At 40.1% G+C, this 18,429-nt stretch overlaps 1 protein-coding gene across 2 annotated transcripts in view; it reads right to left on the reverse strand.

Annotated features, from left to right (window-relative positions):
- The window catches only part of tedc1 (tubulin epsilon and delta complex 1), a 47,426-nt gene that overhangs the window by 2,035 nt on the left and 26,962 nt on the right, over nt 1-18,429 (reverse strand). For both annotated transcript variants that reach the window (XM_060933560.1, XM_060933559.1), the window contains one exon: nt 16,694-16,867. In XM_060933560.1, the coding sequence (XP_060789543.1) occupies nt 16,694-16,867 (174 nt within the window). The remainder of the gene's footprint in view (nt 1-16,693; nt 16,868-18,429) is intronic.

Below are 18,429 nucleotides of genomic sequence, written 5' to 3' on the forward strand. Positions count from 1 at the left end.
ATTTACCTGTGTAGTGTGGTCTAACAGCAAGGCAATCGACTGTGACGTGTGGAGAGTGGGTTCACATAAAATGCTGTGGTATGCCAACACAGATATAACAATCTTATGGAAATTGGCGACCCGGTTCCATTCATTTTTGACAGCAAGGGCCTACACTTCCAACACGTGAATGCACACAGTGCGTATTGCCCAAACTATCTGAACTCAAGTTAATAGCATCACGAACAAAAGCAACCCTTATTGCTGTGACCAAAACATGGTTGGATTCCTCAGTGACAGTTCAATATCTGAGTCAATCTGGTTATTTGGCTGTAAGAAAAGACAGAAACAGAGAGGGAGGTGGCATCTGTCTTTATCTAAAAAATATTATTGCCTTCAAGCCTTGTCCAGATCTTGCACATGAGGAACTTGGGTCACTATGGGTTGAGTTACGTTTTCCAAAGTCAAAACCATTCCTGACTGGTGTGGATTAGCAGTTAATTTGAAGGTGAAATTAGAGTCAGGTGTTTTCAATCAATGGGATGACAATCAGGTGTGAGTGGGCACCCTGTTTAATTTAAAGAACAGGGATCCATCATAGTCTGATCTTCACAACACATGTTTGTGGAAGTGTATCATGGCACGAACAAAGGAGATTTCTGAGGACCTCAGAAAAAGCGTTGTTGATGCTCATCAGGCTGGAAAAGGTTACAAAACCATCTCTAAAGAGTTCGGACTCCTCCAATTCACAGTCAGACAGATTGTGTACAAATGGAGGAAATTCAAGACCACTGTTACCCTCCCCAGGAGTGGTCGACCAACAAAGATCACTCCAAGAGCAAGGCGTGTAATAGTTGGCGAGGTCATAAAGGACCCCAGGGTAACTTCTAAGCAACTGAAGGCCTCTCATTAACATTAGCCAATGTTCATGAGTCCACCATCAGGAGAACACTGAACAACAATGGTGTGCATGGCAGGGTTGCAAGGAGAAAGCCACTGCTCTCCAAAAAGAACATTGCTGCTCATCTGCAGTTTGCTAAAGATCATGTGGACAAGCCAGAAGGCCATTGGAAAAATGTTTTGTAGACGGATGAGACCAAAATAGAACTTTTTGGTTTAAATGAGAAGCGTTATGTTTGGAGAAAGGAAAACACTGCATTCCAGCATAAGAACCTTATCCCATCTGTGAAACATGGTGGTGGTAATAATATCATGGTTTGGGCCTGTTTTGCTGCATCTGGGCCAGGACAGCTTGCCATCATTGATGGAACAATGAATTCTGAATTATGCCAACAAATTCTAAAGGAAAAATGTCAGGACATCTGTCCATGAAGTGAATCTCACGAGAAGGTGGGTCATGCAGTAAGACAATGACCCTAAGCACACAAGTCGTTCTACCAAAGAATGGTTAAAGAAGAATAAAAAGTTAATGTTTTGGAATGGCCAAGTGAAAGTCCTGACCTTAATCCAATCGAAATGTTGTGGAAGGACCTGAAGCGAGCAGTTCATGTGAGGAAACCTACCAACATCCCAGATTTGAAGCTGTTCTGTACGGAGGAATGGGCTAAAATTCCTCCAAGCCAGTGTGCAGGACTGATCAACAGTTACCGGAAACGTTTAGTTGAAGTTATTGGTGCACAAGGGGGGGTCACACCAGATACTGAAAGCAAAGGTTTACATACTTTTGCCACTCACAGATATGTAATATTGGGTCATTTTCCTCAGTAAATAAATGACCAAGTATAATATTTTTGTCTCATTTGTTTAACCGGGTTCTCTTTATCTACTTTTAGGACTTGTGTGAAAATCTGATGTTTTAGGTCATATTTATGCAGAAATAGAGAAAACTCTAAAGGGTTCACAAACTTTCAAGCACCACTGTATATACAGAATACAGTTAGGTCCATATATATTTGGACACTGACACAAATTTGTTTTTTTTACCTGTTTACTGAAACATATTCAAGTTATAGTTATATAATGGACAAAATCCAGACTTTCAGCTTTCATTTGAGGGTATCCACATTAAAATTGGATGAAGGGTTTAGGAGTTTCAGCTCCTTAACATGTGCCACCCTTTTTTTAAAGGGACCAAAAGTAATTGGACAATTGACTCAGAGGCTATTTCATGGGCAATTCCTTCGTTATGTCATTCTCAATTAAGCAGATAAAAGGCCTGGCGCTTGCATTTGGAAGATTTTCCTGTGAAGAAAACATGCAGTCAAAGGAGCTCTCCATGCAGGTGAAACAAGCCATCCTTAAGCTGCGAAAACAGAAAAAAACATCCGAGAAATTGGATGGATGGATGGATGGATGGATGGATGGATGGATGGATGGATGGATGGATGGATGGATGGATGGATGGATGGATGGATGGATGGATGGATGGATGGATGGATGGATGGATGGATGGATGGATGGATGGATGGATGGATGGATGGATGGATGGATGGATGGATGGATGGATGGATGGATGGATGGATGGATGGATGGATGGATGGATGGATGGATGGATGGATGGATGGATGGATGGATGGATGGATGGATGGATGGATGGATGGATGGATGGATGGATGGATGGATGGATGGATGGATGGATGGATGGATGGATGGATGGATGGATGGATGGATGGATGGATGGATGGATGGATGGATGGATGGATGGATGGATGGATGGATGGATGGATGGATGGATGGATGGATGGATGGATGGATGGATGGATGGATGGATGGATGGATGGATGGAAGGAAGGAAGGAACGAAGGAACGAACGAACTGGTGAACTCATCAATGCAAAAAGACCTGGACGCCCACAGAAGACAACAGTGGTGGATGACTGCAGAATAATTTCCATGGTGAAGAGAAACCCCTTCAGAACAACCAACCAAGTGAACAACACTCTCCAGGAGGTAGGCGTATCAATATCCAAATCTACCATAAAGAGAAGACTGCATGAAAGTAAATACAGAGGGTTCACTGCACGGTGCAAGCCACTCATAAGCCTCAAGAATTAAAAAGGCTAGATTGGACTTTGCTAAAAACATCTAAAAAAGCCAGCACAGTTCTGGAATAACTTCCTTTGGACAGATGAAACCAAGACCAACCTCTACCAGAATGATGGAAAGAAAAAAGTATGGTGAAGGCATGGTACAGCTCATGATCCAAAGCATACCACATCATCTGTAAAACACGGCGGAGGCAGTGTGATGGCTTGGGCATGCATGGCTGCCAGTGGCACTGGGTCACTAGTGTTTATTGATGATGTGACACAGGATAGAAGCAGCCGGATGAATTCTGAGGTATTCAGAGACATACTGCGTGCTCAAATCCAGCCAAATGCAGCCAAACTGATTGGTCGGTGTTTCATAATACAGATGGACAATGACCCAAAACATAAAGCCAAAGCAACCCAGGAGTTTATTAAAGCAAAGAAGTGGAATATTCTTGAATGGCCAAGTCAGTCACCTGATCTCAACCCAATTGAACATGCATTTCACTTGTTAAAGACTAAACTTCAGGACAGAAAGGCTCACAAACAACTGAAAACCGCTGCAGTAAAGGCCTGGCAGAGCATTAAAAAGGAGGAAACACAGCACCTGGTGATGTCCATGAGTTCAAGACTTCAGGCAGTCATTGCCAACAAAGGGTTTTCAACCAAGTATTAGAAATGAACATTTTATTCACAATTATTTAATTTGTCCAATTACTTTTGAGCCCCTGAAATGAAGGGATTGTGTTTAAAAAATGCTTTAGTTCCTCACATTTTTATGCAATCATTTTGTTCAACCCACTGAATTAAAGCTGAAAGTCTGAACTTCAACTGCATCTGAATTGTTTTGTTCAAAATTCATTATGGTAATGTACAGGATCAAAATTAGAAAAAATGTTGTCTCTGTCTAAATATTTATGGACCTAACTGTACATGTATGTATGTAATATTATCAAGCCTCAACGGCAGGCATTTGCCAGACCAAGACGCTCGGGCAGAAATATTTTAGCAAGTTAGGCTCATTCGGGCACACCTATGGTCTCCTTCTTTAAGCACAAAAATAATTTGAGTGAGTACATTACAAAAAAAAACCCAGGACGTATTAACCAGCATCCTCGCCTCCCCTGTGATCACCGTTTTGTTTTTTTCTTCCCGATTTGTAACAGCGATTCTGATTGGCTCGCTTTAGGCGTGCATGCGCATTTGTGCTTTTCATCACTACAAGTGGTCGCTGGTACCCTCTATGTTTTCCTGGGTTGACTTCAGGATGTCCACATATAGACCCCTTGCATTGACGTCATATTTACCTTAGCAACAGCCGCTACCCAATGCCTGGGAGGGGGGGTCAAGTGAACTTACTGAAGTCTAGCGTCTGTTGCTGTTGTTCGAAGAAAACTACCGCTAAAATCTTTGTGTAAAGACTTTTCCCCGACATCAGCTTTTGGGAACAGAGTGTTGCGAAAGCCAAAGCATTTACTCTCAAAGGACTCCTACCTGAACTGTGGGCTAGATGGTATTCCTACCCCTCCATGTCTCAGCAACCCCAAGGACATCTAGTTACAATGCTACTTGCACTCTATCATTTATAGATTGATACTAATTATTAAAATAATCTCCGAAGTGTTATTTGTAAAATAAAATATTTTGCTCTAGACTTTCAAATAATGTTGTAAGATTTTATTAAAATTGTATCTAATAGTGGATGGTACAATAATTACAAACGCTAACAATTAGCACATTCCAGTTGTAGCTACAGTCAAATAGTAACTATAATCACCCTTGTAATAATAGAAGCCAGTGGTAAGTACGTTCAATGAATGGAAAGATATGCTTTTGTGTCTCAAATAGTAAACCACACCCTCTACAGCAAGTATGTGTCATTTACATAATGAATGATCCCATAGATAAAATATATCTTACCCCATCTATCATTGGCCCATCATGCATGTGAAGAGGAGGACCGGTTGTTTAATTTCCTCCTAAATGCAATGGCATACTGAATGATAAGACAGTACTGCAGTACAGACTCCTGTTTTTAGTTGTATAATTCATCTGTGCAATATTGCTAGTTATTGTTATAGGCAAAACAAAAGTGTGTTTTGTGTCCTAAACTCTATATAAAAAGATGCATTACATACTAGTACCTTACATATAATGATACTGATTTATATTCCATGTTTTTTTCAGGGCTTGTCTTGTTGTTCTGCTGCAGAAATAAATTTTTTTTTAAATGTACTTGTGTAAATAACTCAGTTATACCCCTAGAAAGCATATCAGTATTGCCTTGAACTGTGTACTAGAAAACTTGCCGAAATACCGCAAAATTTTAGGGCAAAAGGAATTTCGGGGGGGCTTTTTGAGGCCAAGGTGTCAAAAGTTAATGTTAAGGCCTGATTATACATTTGTGTGTATAACACACACACGCACGTCATATTCCCTTCTTTTTTTTTTTTTTTTTTTTAAGTTTATGCTGTTTTGTCATGACTGTCTATTCTGTTCTACACACTAAATAGAATGTGTAGCATTTGGTTATATTCTTTTCAACATCTTCAAAATATGTTTTCTATTCTGTCATATTCCCTCCTTTTCTCATCATGCAATCTATTGTCCTAACTGTCTATCCTATTCTATATTATTTTGTCATGTTCTGTTACCATTCTATTCTCTATGTTCTATCTTAACGTATACTATCTTGTCATCTTCTATTGCATTCTCTCCCAAGTTATTCTATTAGTCCTGGGTATGACTTTAAACTGCAACCAGTGGTGAGTCTCAGGTCCGGGAAGATTTGATTATTGGGGAACGTGGAGTTACTCCATCACCATTGCTCCCAGGTCCACTCTGACCTGGAGTGGTAGCACCTGCCTGGGTTCCAGCTGTGGGTTAAATAGTATATCACCAATAAGGTACTGGCAGCAGGGTGTTCTTTGGTGCAATGTGGCAGATGAACCAAACAGGGTCAATGGCACACCACCAGATGGCATGCGGACGAGCCACTCAAATGGCCAACGGATGGCATCACTCGGCAAGTCAGTTGTCACTGCAGGGCAACTTCCATACCCATCAGGCCTGTGGCACTTTTGTGCACCATTTGGCATCAGGTCTGGCAGTCCAGAGAGACAACATGATGGGGGCACAACATCGTTTCTCTCACCTTACTGTGCAAGGTGCTTCGTTAGGAGAGGAGAATAGTATGCGAGAGCTCACAAGGCCAGACATTCTGGGGTGGCTCAGCCAGACCGTTCGTGCTGCCACTGTGGGTGACTCTGTTGCTCTGGTGTGGACCTCGCGGCCCATCTGCATTTCTGCACATCCTAATGAAGCAGTCATCATTGCTAGCGATAGACAGACGACCAAGAGTCCATTGCACAGTGCAACAGATTTATGGATCTAGAGACTGATCCTTGATGATTTTAACACCAATGTATTGCAAAAATGTGACAAAGGTTTGATGAAGGGATTTAGGAATTTTCGCAGGATGTTTGATTTGTTTCAATTAATCACTGAATGCACAAGAGTGAGTAAATCGTATATTGACCTTATTCTGGCTTCGGACAGGGAAAGGATAGTTCAGTATAGTTCATCATCAGTATAGGTATAAGTGACCATTCTATGACTTTCTGTACATGCAAGGTTTCTAAAGGGACTTTTGGAAAACATAATACTGTACTGTAAAAATAAGTTCTTTGAGAAACTACAACATTGAAACTTTTCAAGCAAAATTACGTGAGGTTGACTGGTCAGAAGTGATTGACAGTGATAATACTGAGCATGCTTGGTCCTCCTTTAAATCTCTTTTTACCAGAGTTGTAAATGATGTTAAAGTTAAAGAAAAGAAATGAGAATTAAACAGAGAACTGAACTATGGATGACTTCAGATATTATGGATTATATCAGGGCTAGGAATCAGGCTCTGATTAACTTTAGAAAGCATAAAAACCAAAATGATTGAAACTTTTTGTATACTTTGAAATAAAATCCAGAACCCAGTCTTTGGATGTCCACCGCAAGCGATGAAGACGTCAATATAACCAGAACCTAGTGAAGATGGCCAAAAAGAATTTCTTTGCAGTTAAAATAGAACAGCACAAAAATAACCCGCATATGCAATGGAATACTCTTACAAGTTTGGGCACTGGGAAAAAAAGTTGAATCCAGTCCTGTAACCCTAAATACTGGTGATGATTTGTGTTTTGATAGAGCAAAGGTTGCGGACAAATTCAACAAATTTTTCGTTACTGTAGCATCAGATTTGGTTAAAACATTACCCGAGATTCCAAACGTGGGGTTCAAGGAATCAATTCAAGATGTGTGTGTCTAATAGTGTAGTACAGGATGGTTTTCACCAGTGGGGGAGATACTATTTTAAAAATCCCCTCAGGTATCAGTACAGATAAAGCGACAGGTCTAGATGAGTTGCCTGCCCGATTTTTAAAGGATGGATCCACTGACTCATGTCATCAACTTATCTATTCATCATAGTGAAATTCCTCTGGAGCTTAAAATGGCAAGGGTCATACCTCTACACAAAGAATAGTAAAACTAAGGTAGGCAACTACTATAGAGACCAGTCTCCATCCTCTCTGTAGTGTCAAAGGTTCAAGAAAGAGTCATTTATAATCAGTTATGAGAGTATCTCCAACAAAAGAATGTGTTATATAAATATCAATCTGGTTTTAGAGCGTCTTTCTCTACTGATACCCATCTCATCCACTTAACCGATTATATTTGGAAGCAGATGGACTCAGGAAATTACACTGGAAAGGCCTCATTTGATTTGCAAAAGGGCTTTGACAATGTTGATCATGAGATCTTACTGATGAAACTGCAAGCTATTGGTCTGAATGGTGCATCCATTAAGTGGTTTCAGTCATATTTGACAGGCTGGCCTCAGATAGTCAATGTCAGTGGCATGGATTAAAGCAAAAAAAAAATCATCTGACTGAAAAAAAAAAAAGCTCCATGTCGTTGGTCCCTACCACGTCAGCGATGGGTCAAATTTTAAACGCCGTGTTGTCCATTATCCCCTCGGCCCCTACTTACAGTGGTGCTTGAAAGTTTGTGAACCCTTTAGAATTTTCTATATTTCTGCATAAATATGACCTAAAACATCATCAGATTTTCACACAAGTCCTAAAAGTAGATAAAGAGAACCCAGTTCAACAAATGAGACAAAAATATTATACTTGGCCATTTATTTATTGAGGAAAATGATCCAATATTACATATCTGTGAGTGGCAAAAGTATGTGAACCTCTAGGATTAGCACTTAATTTGAAGGTGAAATTAGAGTCAGGTGTTTTCAATCAATGGGATGACAATCAGGTGTGAGTGGGCACCCTGTTTTATTTAAAGAACAGGGATCTATCAAAGTCTGATCTTCACAACACATGTTTGTGGAAGTGTATCATGGCACGAACAAAGGAGATTTCTGAGGACCTCAGAAAAAGCATTGTTGATGCTCATCAGGCTGGAAAAGGTTAGAAAACCATCTCTAAAGAGTTTGGACTCCACCAATCCACAGTCAGATAGATTGTGTACAAATGGAGGAAATTCAAGACCATTGTTACCCTCCCCAAGATGGTCGACCAACGTAGATCACTCCAAGAGCAAGGCATCTAATAGTTGCCGAGTTCATAAAGGACCCCAGGGTAACTTCTAAGCAACTGAAGGCCTCTCTCACATTGGCTAATGTTAATGTTCATGAGTCCACCATCAGGAGAACACTGAACAACAATGGTGTGCATGGCAGGGTTGCAAGGAGAAAGCCACTGCTCTCCAAAAAGAATATTGCTGCTCGTCTGCATTTGCTAAAGATCACGTGAACAATCCAGAAGGCTATTGGAAAAATGTTTTGTGGATGGATGAGACGAAAATAGAATATTTGGTTTAAATGAGAAGTGTTATGTTTGGAGAAAGGAAAACACTGCATTCCAGCATAAGAACCTTATCCCATCTGTGAAACATGGTGGTGGTAGTATCACGGTTTGGACTTGTTTTGCTGCATCTGGTCCAGGACGGCTTGCCATCATTGATGGAACAATGAATTCTGAATTATACCAGTGAATTCTAAAGGAAAATGTCAGGACATCTGTCCATGAACTGAATCTCAAAAGAAGGTGGGTCATGCAGCAAGACAACGACCCTAAGCACACAAGTCGTTCTACCAAAAATGGTTAAAGAAGAATAAAGTTAATGTTTTGGAATGGCCAAGTCAAAGTCCTGACCTTAATCCAATGGAAATGTTGTGGAAGGACCTGAAGCGAGCAGTTCATGTGAGGAAACCCACCAACATCCCAGAGTTGAAGCTGTTCTGTACGGAGGAACGGGCTAAAATTCCTCCAAGCCGGTGTGCAGGACTGATCAACAGTTACCGCAAACGTTTAGTTGCAGTTATTGCTGCACAAGGGGGTCACACCAGATACTGAAAGCAAAGGTTCACATACTTTTGCCACTCACAGATATGTAATATTGGATCATTTTCCTCAATAAATAAATGACCAAGTATAATATTTTTGTCTCATTTGTTTAACTGGGTTCTCTTTATCTACTTTTAGGACTTGTGTGAAAATCTGATGATGTTTTAGGTCATATTTATGCAGAAATATAGAAAATTCTAAAGGGTTCACAAACTTTCAAGCGCCACTGTATAGTACATTTACATAATTTTAACAATGACTAAAGCTAAGGCAAGACTTTACCATTGTCATTACTGGCTATTCATGATGAAACATCAAGTTTTCAGCACAAAGTGCACATTTATTTCAACAATACTTTAGTAATGCACAACAGTGGTTCAGAGAAAAGTGCAAGTGCAGTCGAACTTGAACCATGCTTTCAAAAGAGTGGAACAGAAAGAAAAATAGGAAAATCTGTTGAAATAAAAGCCAGGAAACAAGAAAAGTAAAGTGAAAGTTCACTTTTTCTGCTTCTTTGCAGTGAAGCCAAAGGCATCTAGTTTGGCAACACCGGATGCCTGCTTTTGTTTCTTTTTCCTTGGCACAGCAGCAGGAGCTTGCCATTATCGCCCATTTCATTTAGCCAAGACCATCTCCACTTATTCTTTACCATTTTGTCGATGTCTGACACATCTGTGCCTTCATTTAAAAGAAGCGCGTCCATGCTGGCAAAACCGAAAGTAATTTGACGCGCTCTAGTGATGGAAATCGAAGGGCCTATGTCAGGTGAAATATGGCCTTATATGTAGTACTCGAGTTGAGGGGGGATGTGGGGGGAGGCATCCCCCTTCTGAAATAAAAATCTCAAATCATCCCCCTTAAAAAACGGCCATCCCCATCACATCCCTTGGGCCATTTTACCAATTAATGTGGAAATTAGCCTACTATTATTTTAACAAATATTACTACCATTTCAACATTAGAGGCTTTGCGCAGTGATAGCCTACATGTAGCCAGATAAAAAAAACGCATATTTATTTATTCGGTTGCACCTCTCATTCACACCTACAGTACCAGTCAAAAGTTTGGAAACGCCTCTAATTCAGTGGTTTTTCATTATTTTAAAATGTTCTGAATTGTAGATTAATACTAAAGTCATCGACTTTATGAAGAAATATCTATGGAATTATTTGGTAAACAAACAAACAAACAAAAAAGTGTTAATCAAACCAGAATATGTTTTATATTTTAGATTCTTCAAAGTAGGCACCTTTTGCTTAGATGACAGCTTTGCACATCTTGGCATTTTCTCAGTCAGCTTTACGAGGTAGTCACCTGGAATGGCTTTCAGTTTACAGCTGTGCCTTGTCAAGAGTTAATTTCTTGAATTTCTTGACCTCTTAATGTGTTTGAGACCATCAGTTGTGTTGTGAAGAGGTAGAGTTGGTATACAGTGAATGGCCCTATTTGAGTACTGTTCTAATCCATATTATGCCAAGAACTACTCACACTGCAAAAAATAAAAAATCTTAGGATGTTTGTCTATTTTCAAGTCAAAACATCTAGCCACCCTTATTATAAGACATAATTGCCCAACAAGCAAAACCTCATTTAGCTAGAAAGGCTAGTTTTTAGACAGTCCATCTTGAAAATCTTGTTGTGGCAGCGGGGGCGTGGTCAAGCGCCGGTCTGTGACAGGAGGGCGGAGTCAGGGAAGGTAAGTGACAGAATCACTTCACCTGAGAGCAATTAACCTGTGTTTGTGTGTCTTCCCAGCAACCACGCCCTATATAGAGAGAGAGCAGAGGAAGTGAGCTCTCTCCTGCACCAGACGACTTGTGTGTGTGTGTCTGGGTGACTGGGAGTGTGTGTGTGTGTGTGTGTGTGTGTGTGACTGAAAAGGAACACAATAAATAGTTTTTTTGAACTCAGTTCTGTCCTGCCGTACTTCTGTGCTCCACCCACCTGCTCGGACCTCTATACTTGTATAGACAAAATGTCTTGAAAAAGTCTTATTTGGAGCACCTTTGAAAATAAGTTTTTTTTAAAACAAGTACGTACATTTTGGACATTTGTCAAATGCAGTTCATCTTGTTTCAAGAAAAAAAAACCAAAGCATGCTTGTTTTGGGAATAAATGAACTTTACTGAAATGTTTGAATCTTTCATTACAATTCAACTCCACCTTACATATCCTAAGTTTACTGCAACTGTTTTCTCAGTCATTCAGAGTGAGCTCCTTCTAGATGCTGTACAGACTCTAGACCAGACAAGTGCCTTCAAAAAGGCTATGAGTGAGTGGAAGGCGTTTTAGTGAGGTCTTTTTGGAATGCTGTGAGTTAAGTTCAGTGGTTTTTTTTGTGCCTGATCTTGTAAACCCCTCGTACACATGAATAGTCAGTGCCCCCAAAATGCACTGTTGCTTTGGCGTTGTGTAAGCACTGCAAGTCAAAATGCGTAGACTTTTTTTTTTGATGCCAGAGGTCCTGGGGAAGTGGAATCTTAAGAGATGTTTTAATGTTTGAATGTTGAAATGGGAAAAAAAAATAAACTTGTTGCAATGCTACACGTGCCGTCAACTTGATTCAAGATAGTCTCTGGTCTCATATCTAGAGTATTTTACTAATTACAGGTCACAAAAGGAGAATCTTTTAAGCTAGCAATGCTTAGTTGTAGAATTTAACAATCCTAATATTAGTATATTTATCTTAAATTCAGTTTTTACTGCTAAGACTTTGTCATGAATATAAGTGAAATACCCTTAAAATGAAATAAATAAAAAGACTTGAATGGCTAAATGTAAGAAGTATGATCTTGTTATAAGAACTATTTTGATTATTTTGAGTTAATCAGATCTTGCATGATAAGTTCCCCAATCTTATTTTGGAATTATTTCATCTAAAAACAGGTTAGATTTTTCATCTTACTTTAAGAAATCTTACCAAGTCAAATTTGACTAGTTCCATTGGCAGATTTTTTTCACCTGATTCAAGCAAATATGCTTTGTTTTAATCTTTTATTTCTTATTTTTGAAAGGCCATTTTTTTGCAGTGCAACTAAGTAAAGAAAAACGACAGTCCATCATTACTTTAAGAAATGAAGGTCAGTCAGTCCGAAAAGGTTTGGGATGAGTTGGACCGCAGAGTGAAGGCAAAGCAGCCAACGAGTGCTCAGCACCTCTGGGAACTCCTTCAAGACTGTTGGAAAACCATTTCGAGTGATGACCTCATGAAGCTGATTGAGAGAATGTCAAGAGTGTGCAAAGCTGTAATCAAAGCAAAAGGTGCCTACTTTAAGAATCAAACATTTTGGTTTGATTAACATTTTAAAGTTTACTAAATGATTCCTTACGTGTTGCTGCATAGTCTGGATGACTTCAGTATTCATTTACAATGTAGGAAAAAAAATGTAAAAATAAAAACATCGAATTTGAAGGTCTTTCCAAACTTTTGACTGGTACTGTATACGGAGGTTTCAGTCACTGAAAACAGCTACTTTCACAAACTCTGGGCAGAGTGGAGATTTCTGAAAACTCCATCTTCAGACACGCGTGTAAATCGGGAAAACGAAGCAGCAGTGGGCGAGAGGGCGCGCGCGAATATAATGAGTCATAGGTGTGAACCTTTCACCGAATGCCAATTGTCCCGGTTCTTCATGAAATCGCACGCGCACGCACAAATTCATCAGGTTAACTTTCAAATAACTGTTCTTGCGCACTTGCGACACCGGAGCCACTTTCCTGAATTTTGAGCTTCGGAGTATTCGCTTCCACTGTTTTCTGACCTTTTGTGCGGAGCGCCACGGCTCACCTCGGGGTGAATCGCTGGCTGCCAAGTTTGGGGAGGCTGGGACCTCCCCTGGCCGAGTTACGAGCATGCAAAGTCGGTCTGGAGCCGCCAATAGAAACGAAACTCAAGCCGAGCACCGCGGCTCGCTGCCTACGCCGAGCCTCCCCGGGACTAGACAGTAGCGGAGGCTTTATTTTATTTATTTATTTATTTATGCCTATATAGCGCAACAACTTATTCCTTTACATACACTCAAACATAGCACAAGAGTTCAACAACAGGCAATCACAGCAGCTTGGTGAAGTTCTAAATCACATCGGTGTCAGCCCTATGGGCCTACCCCCCACTCCATTTTTTTCTTCCTCGGATCTGCATCACTCATTATTGACCTTTAGCGCTCCCAGTTGACGGAAATCCGTTGTAGCGACGGAAAACTTTAATCCATGCAGTGGTGTTCATTCTACTCCTAGAGATATTGTCTGTGGGGTTCTGCAGAGTTCGATTTTGGGGCCCCTGCTTTTCTTGACCTATGTTAATGACATGCAGAGAGCAGAGTCTTGTAAGCTTTTGTTGTTTGCCAACGATTCAGCTTCATTAGTTTTAGGCGGATCAGTGCAGTACATTGAAAAGCAATTGAATGGGGAATCGGAAAAGTTTAACGAAGTTTAACGTTCTCGGTAAACTTTCATTGCATCTTGGCGAAAATGAATTGATTTTGTTTGGCACCAAGAAAAAAAAATAGTAAAAAGTCTCAACTAAACATATAAATCTCAACTAAACAAACATGTAATGGAGCTGAAATAGCAGCCAAAGACTCTGTCAACTACTTGGGGTGTGCCCTGGACCAAATTCTTAATGGGGAAAATACAGGCAAGAAAATTGTACAGCTTGCAAATTCTCGCTTAAAATTCCTCTACAGACAAGCACACATTTTCAGTCAAAGTGCATAATGCACTTTTCGCTACAGCTTTAGTGCAGGGTCACTTTGACTATGCCTTCTGCTCCTGGGGTTTTTTTTTGGCTTGACCAGGAAATCAAAAACACAGCCTTCAGGTTTGTCAAAATAAGCTAATATGCTTCATCCTTGGCTTGGATTCAGGAGCACACCTCTCTGTATCTGACTTTAGAAAGGTTGGGTATTGTTGAGCAAAAGGTATGGTATTCTGGTATAACTCGTCTGTTTAAAGTCCTGAATGGCCCTTCACCTTCAGACTTGCAGCATGACATACTTATTACACTAGGTTTAGTCAATACTCTCTGGCAATACCCAAGTTTAGCAGACAGTCAAAGAACTTGCATTCAATGCCATTAAGTCATGGAATGACCTGCCAAACAGTATTCGGTCAATCCAGTGTCTCTAGTTTTAAGCACAAAGTACATAGGCATTTATTTAACTGCCTTCAGACAGCAGAAAGTGGGGAGTTTTAAATTATTCTGGTCAGTTTAACTGGTCTTCAGTTAGCCCTTTGCATAGGGCTCCTGATGTGATCCTTCTGTGGTACTCAACTACATAGTGCTACTCTCAGGTGCATTATAATACTATTGCATCTTGCCTTTTATATCCATGTTTAGCTAGCAATTTAGGGGTTTTTTTGTGCCATTAAAGTTTATTACTCTACTTATTGCCATTTCTACAAATTTAGTATTGATAATGGAATTAAGTGTATTATTAAAACAGTCAACATAGCACCATCCTGAAACTTTTCTTAGGACCACAATGGAAAGTATTTTACACTTTGCGGCACTATCCTTGGTTTTAGTTTCAGGTATTTAGTTCAGTTGTACTTTCGTATATTGTCCTACTTGCATGTAATTTTACCTTAATAAATGTTTCTATCTAAGCCACGATAAACACAAGTGCGTAGATATCAGCTGTGTGTGTGTGTGTTCCCCAGGTGAAACCTCAGTTTATCTGTAGCCCTATGAACGCAGAGTTATTTTCACCATCTTTACTTTTAAGCTTGGTCATGAGAAGGGCCCTACATGCTGTATCTCGTCTTTGCAGAACAGTCTAGCCTATCCAGATCTTCCATCATGTGATATGATAAAACCTGTAGAGAACCGGTGTTATTCTGGCTAAGCTGCCAATTCTGTACCAGGTTTCTGTGTTCATCCAGGCAGGTTTGACTCCGCAATTTCTCACCAATAAGACTCATTAGCTCTACATTTAAAAGAGAGAACGATATTACTCCAGGGTTATAAAAGCATTCAAGTTGGTATTTTCTCATCCCATTAAATGCAGCATCACTTGCAGTAAAATTAAAGCTAGACAGCCTTTCAATTTCATAAAATTGGTTAAATTTAGTTCCCTCTGAAATTTGGTCATTGTGATATGTTTCTTTCTGTAATATCTCAAAAATAAATAAATAAATAAATAAATAAAAACCCACCACACACCAGGCCATTCTGTGGCTGGGAAGTTTAATTTGAGGGGAATCCCTAGTAAATAATGTGCATGAAATCGCTCGCTTCATGCAGCCAAGCAGACAGAGGAAGTCGTGTGTGCATGCACAGCTTCTTTTTTTGGATTTTACGGCAGCCATTGTTGCATTACAGGTTTACATCAGCCCTCTTTCCAATGCTGATGTAATCAAGCTGGAAGTTTTGTTTGTTTTTATAGCAATCAGGAAAGTTAAATAAATTTTTTTTTAAAGGCAGTAATCGTCATTTAAACTCGTTTTTGTTCAATATTTCGTTTGGAAAACAGTTTTCAAAAATGGTGGCACTGACACTTGGCTGACACTTCACATTTTGAAGTCACACAAATCTCGTGAAGATTGCGCGGATAAGCGACACCTGCCGTGGACCAAACGAACCAAATTCAACATGGCTAAAAGCTGAATAGGCCGATAAGCATAACATTTAATTGCAATTAGTTGCCAATACGAGTCACAATGAGGTTACTAAAACTGAAAACACGTTAAGAAATAAAGCAAGTTTAAAAATGACTTCAGTTCTCCTTTAATTGTTCTATTTAAAAAAAATACAAAAAAAAACCCTAATAAAATTGGAAGTCTGGAATTCAAATTCAGTAGCTTTTGGTCCACTGAACAAAAATAAATTGGGTATCAGGGAAAATTCTTTTTATGACCTAAACTTGAAAAATCTGAAAGGCAGTCTACCTTTAAGAAAAAGTGGCTATACGGAGTAAATGATTTCTTCACAGACAAACATCAAACCTTATTTTGATTTTAATTATTTGGGTTTTAGACAAATTCTAATTATAATGCTAAAGACATTAGCTAGAGACACTTCCATCTTTAAACATGGAGCTAATGAGGGCTCATTTAGAACAGAGACGCATCAGCCAATCATACACTAAAAGGGAATACGGTCTCATCTGTACACAGCCAGGTAGCATCTTAACTAAATTCGGCATGCAGCACGATTTATTGTCACATGCCTACTGAAATATATTTTGAAAATATTCTCTTGACAAGCTTTAATATGTTTTTATTTTACAAAGACTTTTTTTTTTAAATGCTCAGTCTTATTTGTGTGATCATTAGATATGTTTGTGCCCGAATGTGTGGTAATTACCGATCTGTCCTGGTGCTTAGCCTGCAGCCTTAGTAGCATCTTGTCCAAACATCTGACAGATCTCCAAGCCTGGTCACCATGGGAACAGCTGCAAGTGACTGCCTGGTCTGTTTGTAATAACTCCACAGACCCTTCTTGATACCGGTCTATGAGGTAGCCATCAACCACACTGTCCTGTAAAGGGAGAAATGCAAGGTTTCCATAGGAGACAAGTGACTGGCTTCATCTCGAAATGGTGGCTGGCACTGTTACCAGATATGGACAACCTAAACCCCTAACAGCTAAGAAGCACCAAAAGCTGAGGCTATCATGGGCGAGTATGTTCCCATAGTAGCCTCAGATTCCTGTTCTTGGCCGAAAGGAGTGGATCCTGATGTGGTCTTCTGCTTTTGTACCTCAAGGTTTGATGTTCTGTGATCTGAGATGCTTTTCTGTTCACCACGGTTGTAAAGAGTGATTGAGTTACTATAGACTTTGTCAGCACAGATCAGTCTGCTCATTCTCCTCTGATCTCTCAACAAGGTGTTTCAACCTGCATACACTCCACTCACAGGATGTTTTTTGCACTGTTCTGTACAAACTCAAGAGACTGTTGTGTGACAGTCCCAGGAAATCAAAAGTTTCTGGTATCAACAATTCTTTGGCTGAAGTACTGGGAACACTTGCATTTTAAAACCCTGGATTGAATTCAATTTCCATTTCTCATAACAGCCACTGAATCAAAATGACACCCATCAAAGGTTCTTTCAGCCTGGTCTCAGTATGAGCATATATCTGAAGACAGGATCATAAAATTTGCATTTTTGTAATGAACCTGAAGTGCACATCTCTTAAGCGCTCCACCTTAAAATAAACTATAAACCAGCATCTGCCACCTGCAGAGAGCAGAGCTGCCACCGTCCTCTACTTTGCTACCTCGAAAAACCTCTCCTTCTCAACACCAGTCACACTCATTTTTAATCTGCAAGCCCAAAGCCAAAATAAGGGACTCCTGAAACACCTACTCTTAGCAGGAGGCTTCTTAATAACTTCAGTTCAATGTGGTTGTGAGCTGGATGAAATGAGCACTTCGCAGTTTTAGAGCACCTCAATTAACAAGGAAAAGATAGTGAAGGGTTTCAGAAAGTGTAACAATTGAGTCAGAATCGAAAGCCTCCTATCCCAATACAGCTCAGAGCTAATACCTTGTTCTAATTTAACAGTACACTTAAGATTAATCTAATTGATTATGAAAAGCCTGTCAACTTTAAAAACTACAGACTGTAAGTACACTTTTCGCAGCAAGCGAAGAGCAGCTCTCATATTTTCACATAACTGTGTGCTGTGAACTGTGCCTGAAATGCTTGTGTGAATAAATAACTTGGATTTTTCAGAAAACCAATAAAAATCTCATCTCATTATCTCTAGCCGCTTTATCCTGTTCTACAGGGTCGCAGGCAAGCTGGAGCCTATCCCAGCTGACTACGGGCGAAAGGCGGGGTACACCCTGGACAAGTCGCCAGGTCATCACAGGGCTGACACATACACACAGACAACCATTCACACCTACGGTCAATTTAGAGTCACCAGTTAACCTAACCTGCATGTCTTTGGACTGTGGGGGAAACCGGAGCACCCGGAGGAAACCCACGCGGACACGGGGAGAACATGCAAACTCCACACAGAAAGGCCCTCGCCGGCCCCGGGGCTCGAACCCAGGACCTTCTTGCTGTGAGGCGACAGCGCTAACCACTACA

This window comes from Neoarius graeffei, chromosome 11 (genome assembly GCF_027579695.1).
Source record: "Neoarius graeffei isolate fNeoGra1 chromosome 11, fNeoGra1.pri, whole genome shotgun sequence".
Taxonomy (NCBI): domain Eukaryota; kingdom Metazoa; phylum Chordata; class Actinopteri; order Siluriformes; family Ariidae; genus Neoarius; species Neoarius graeffei.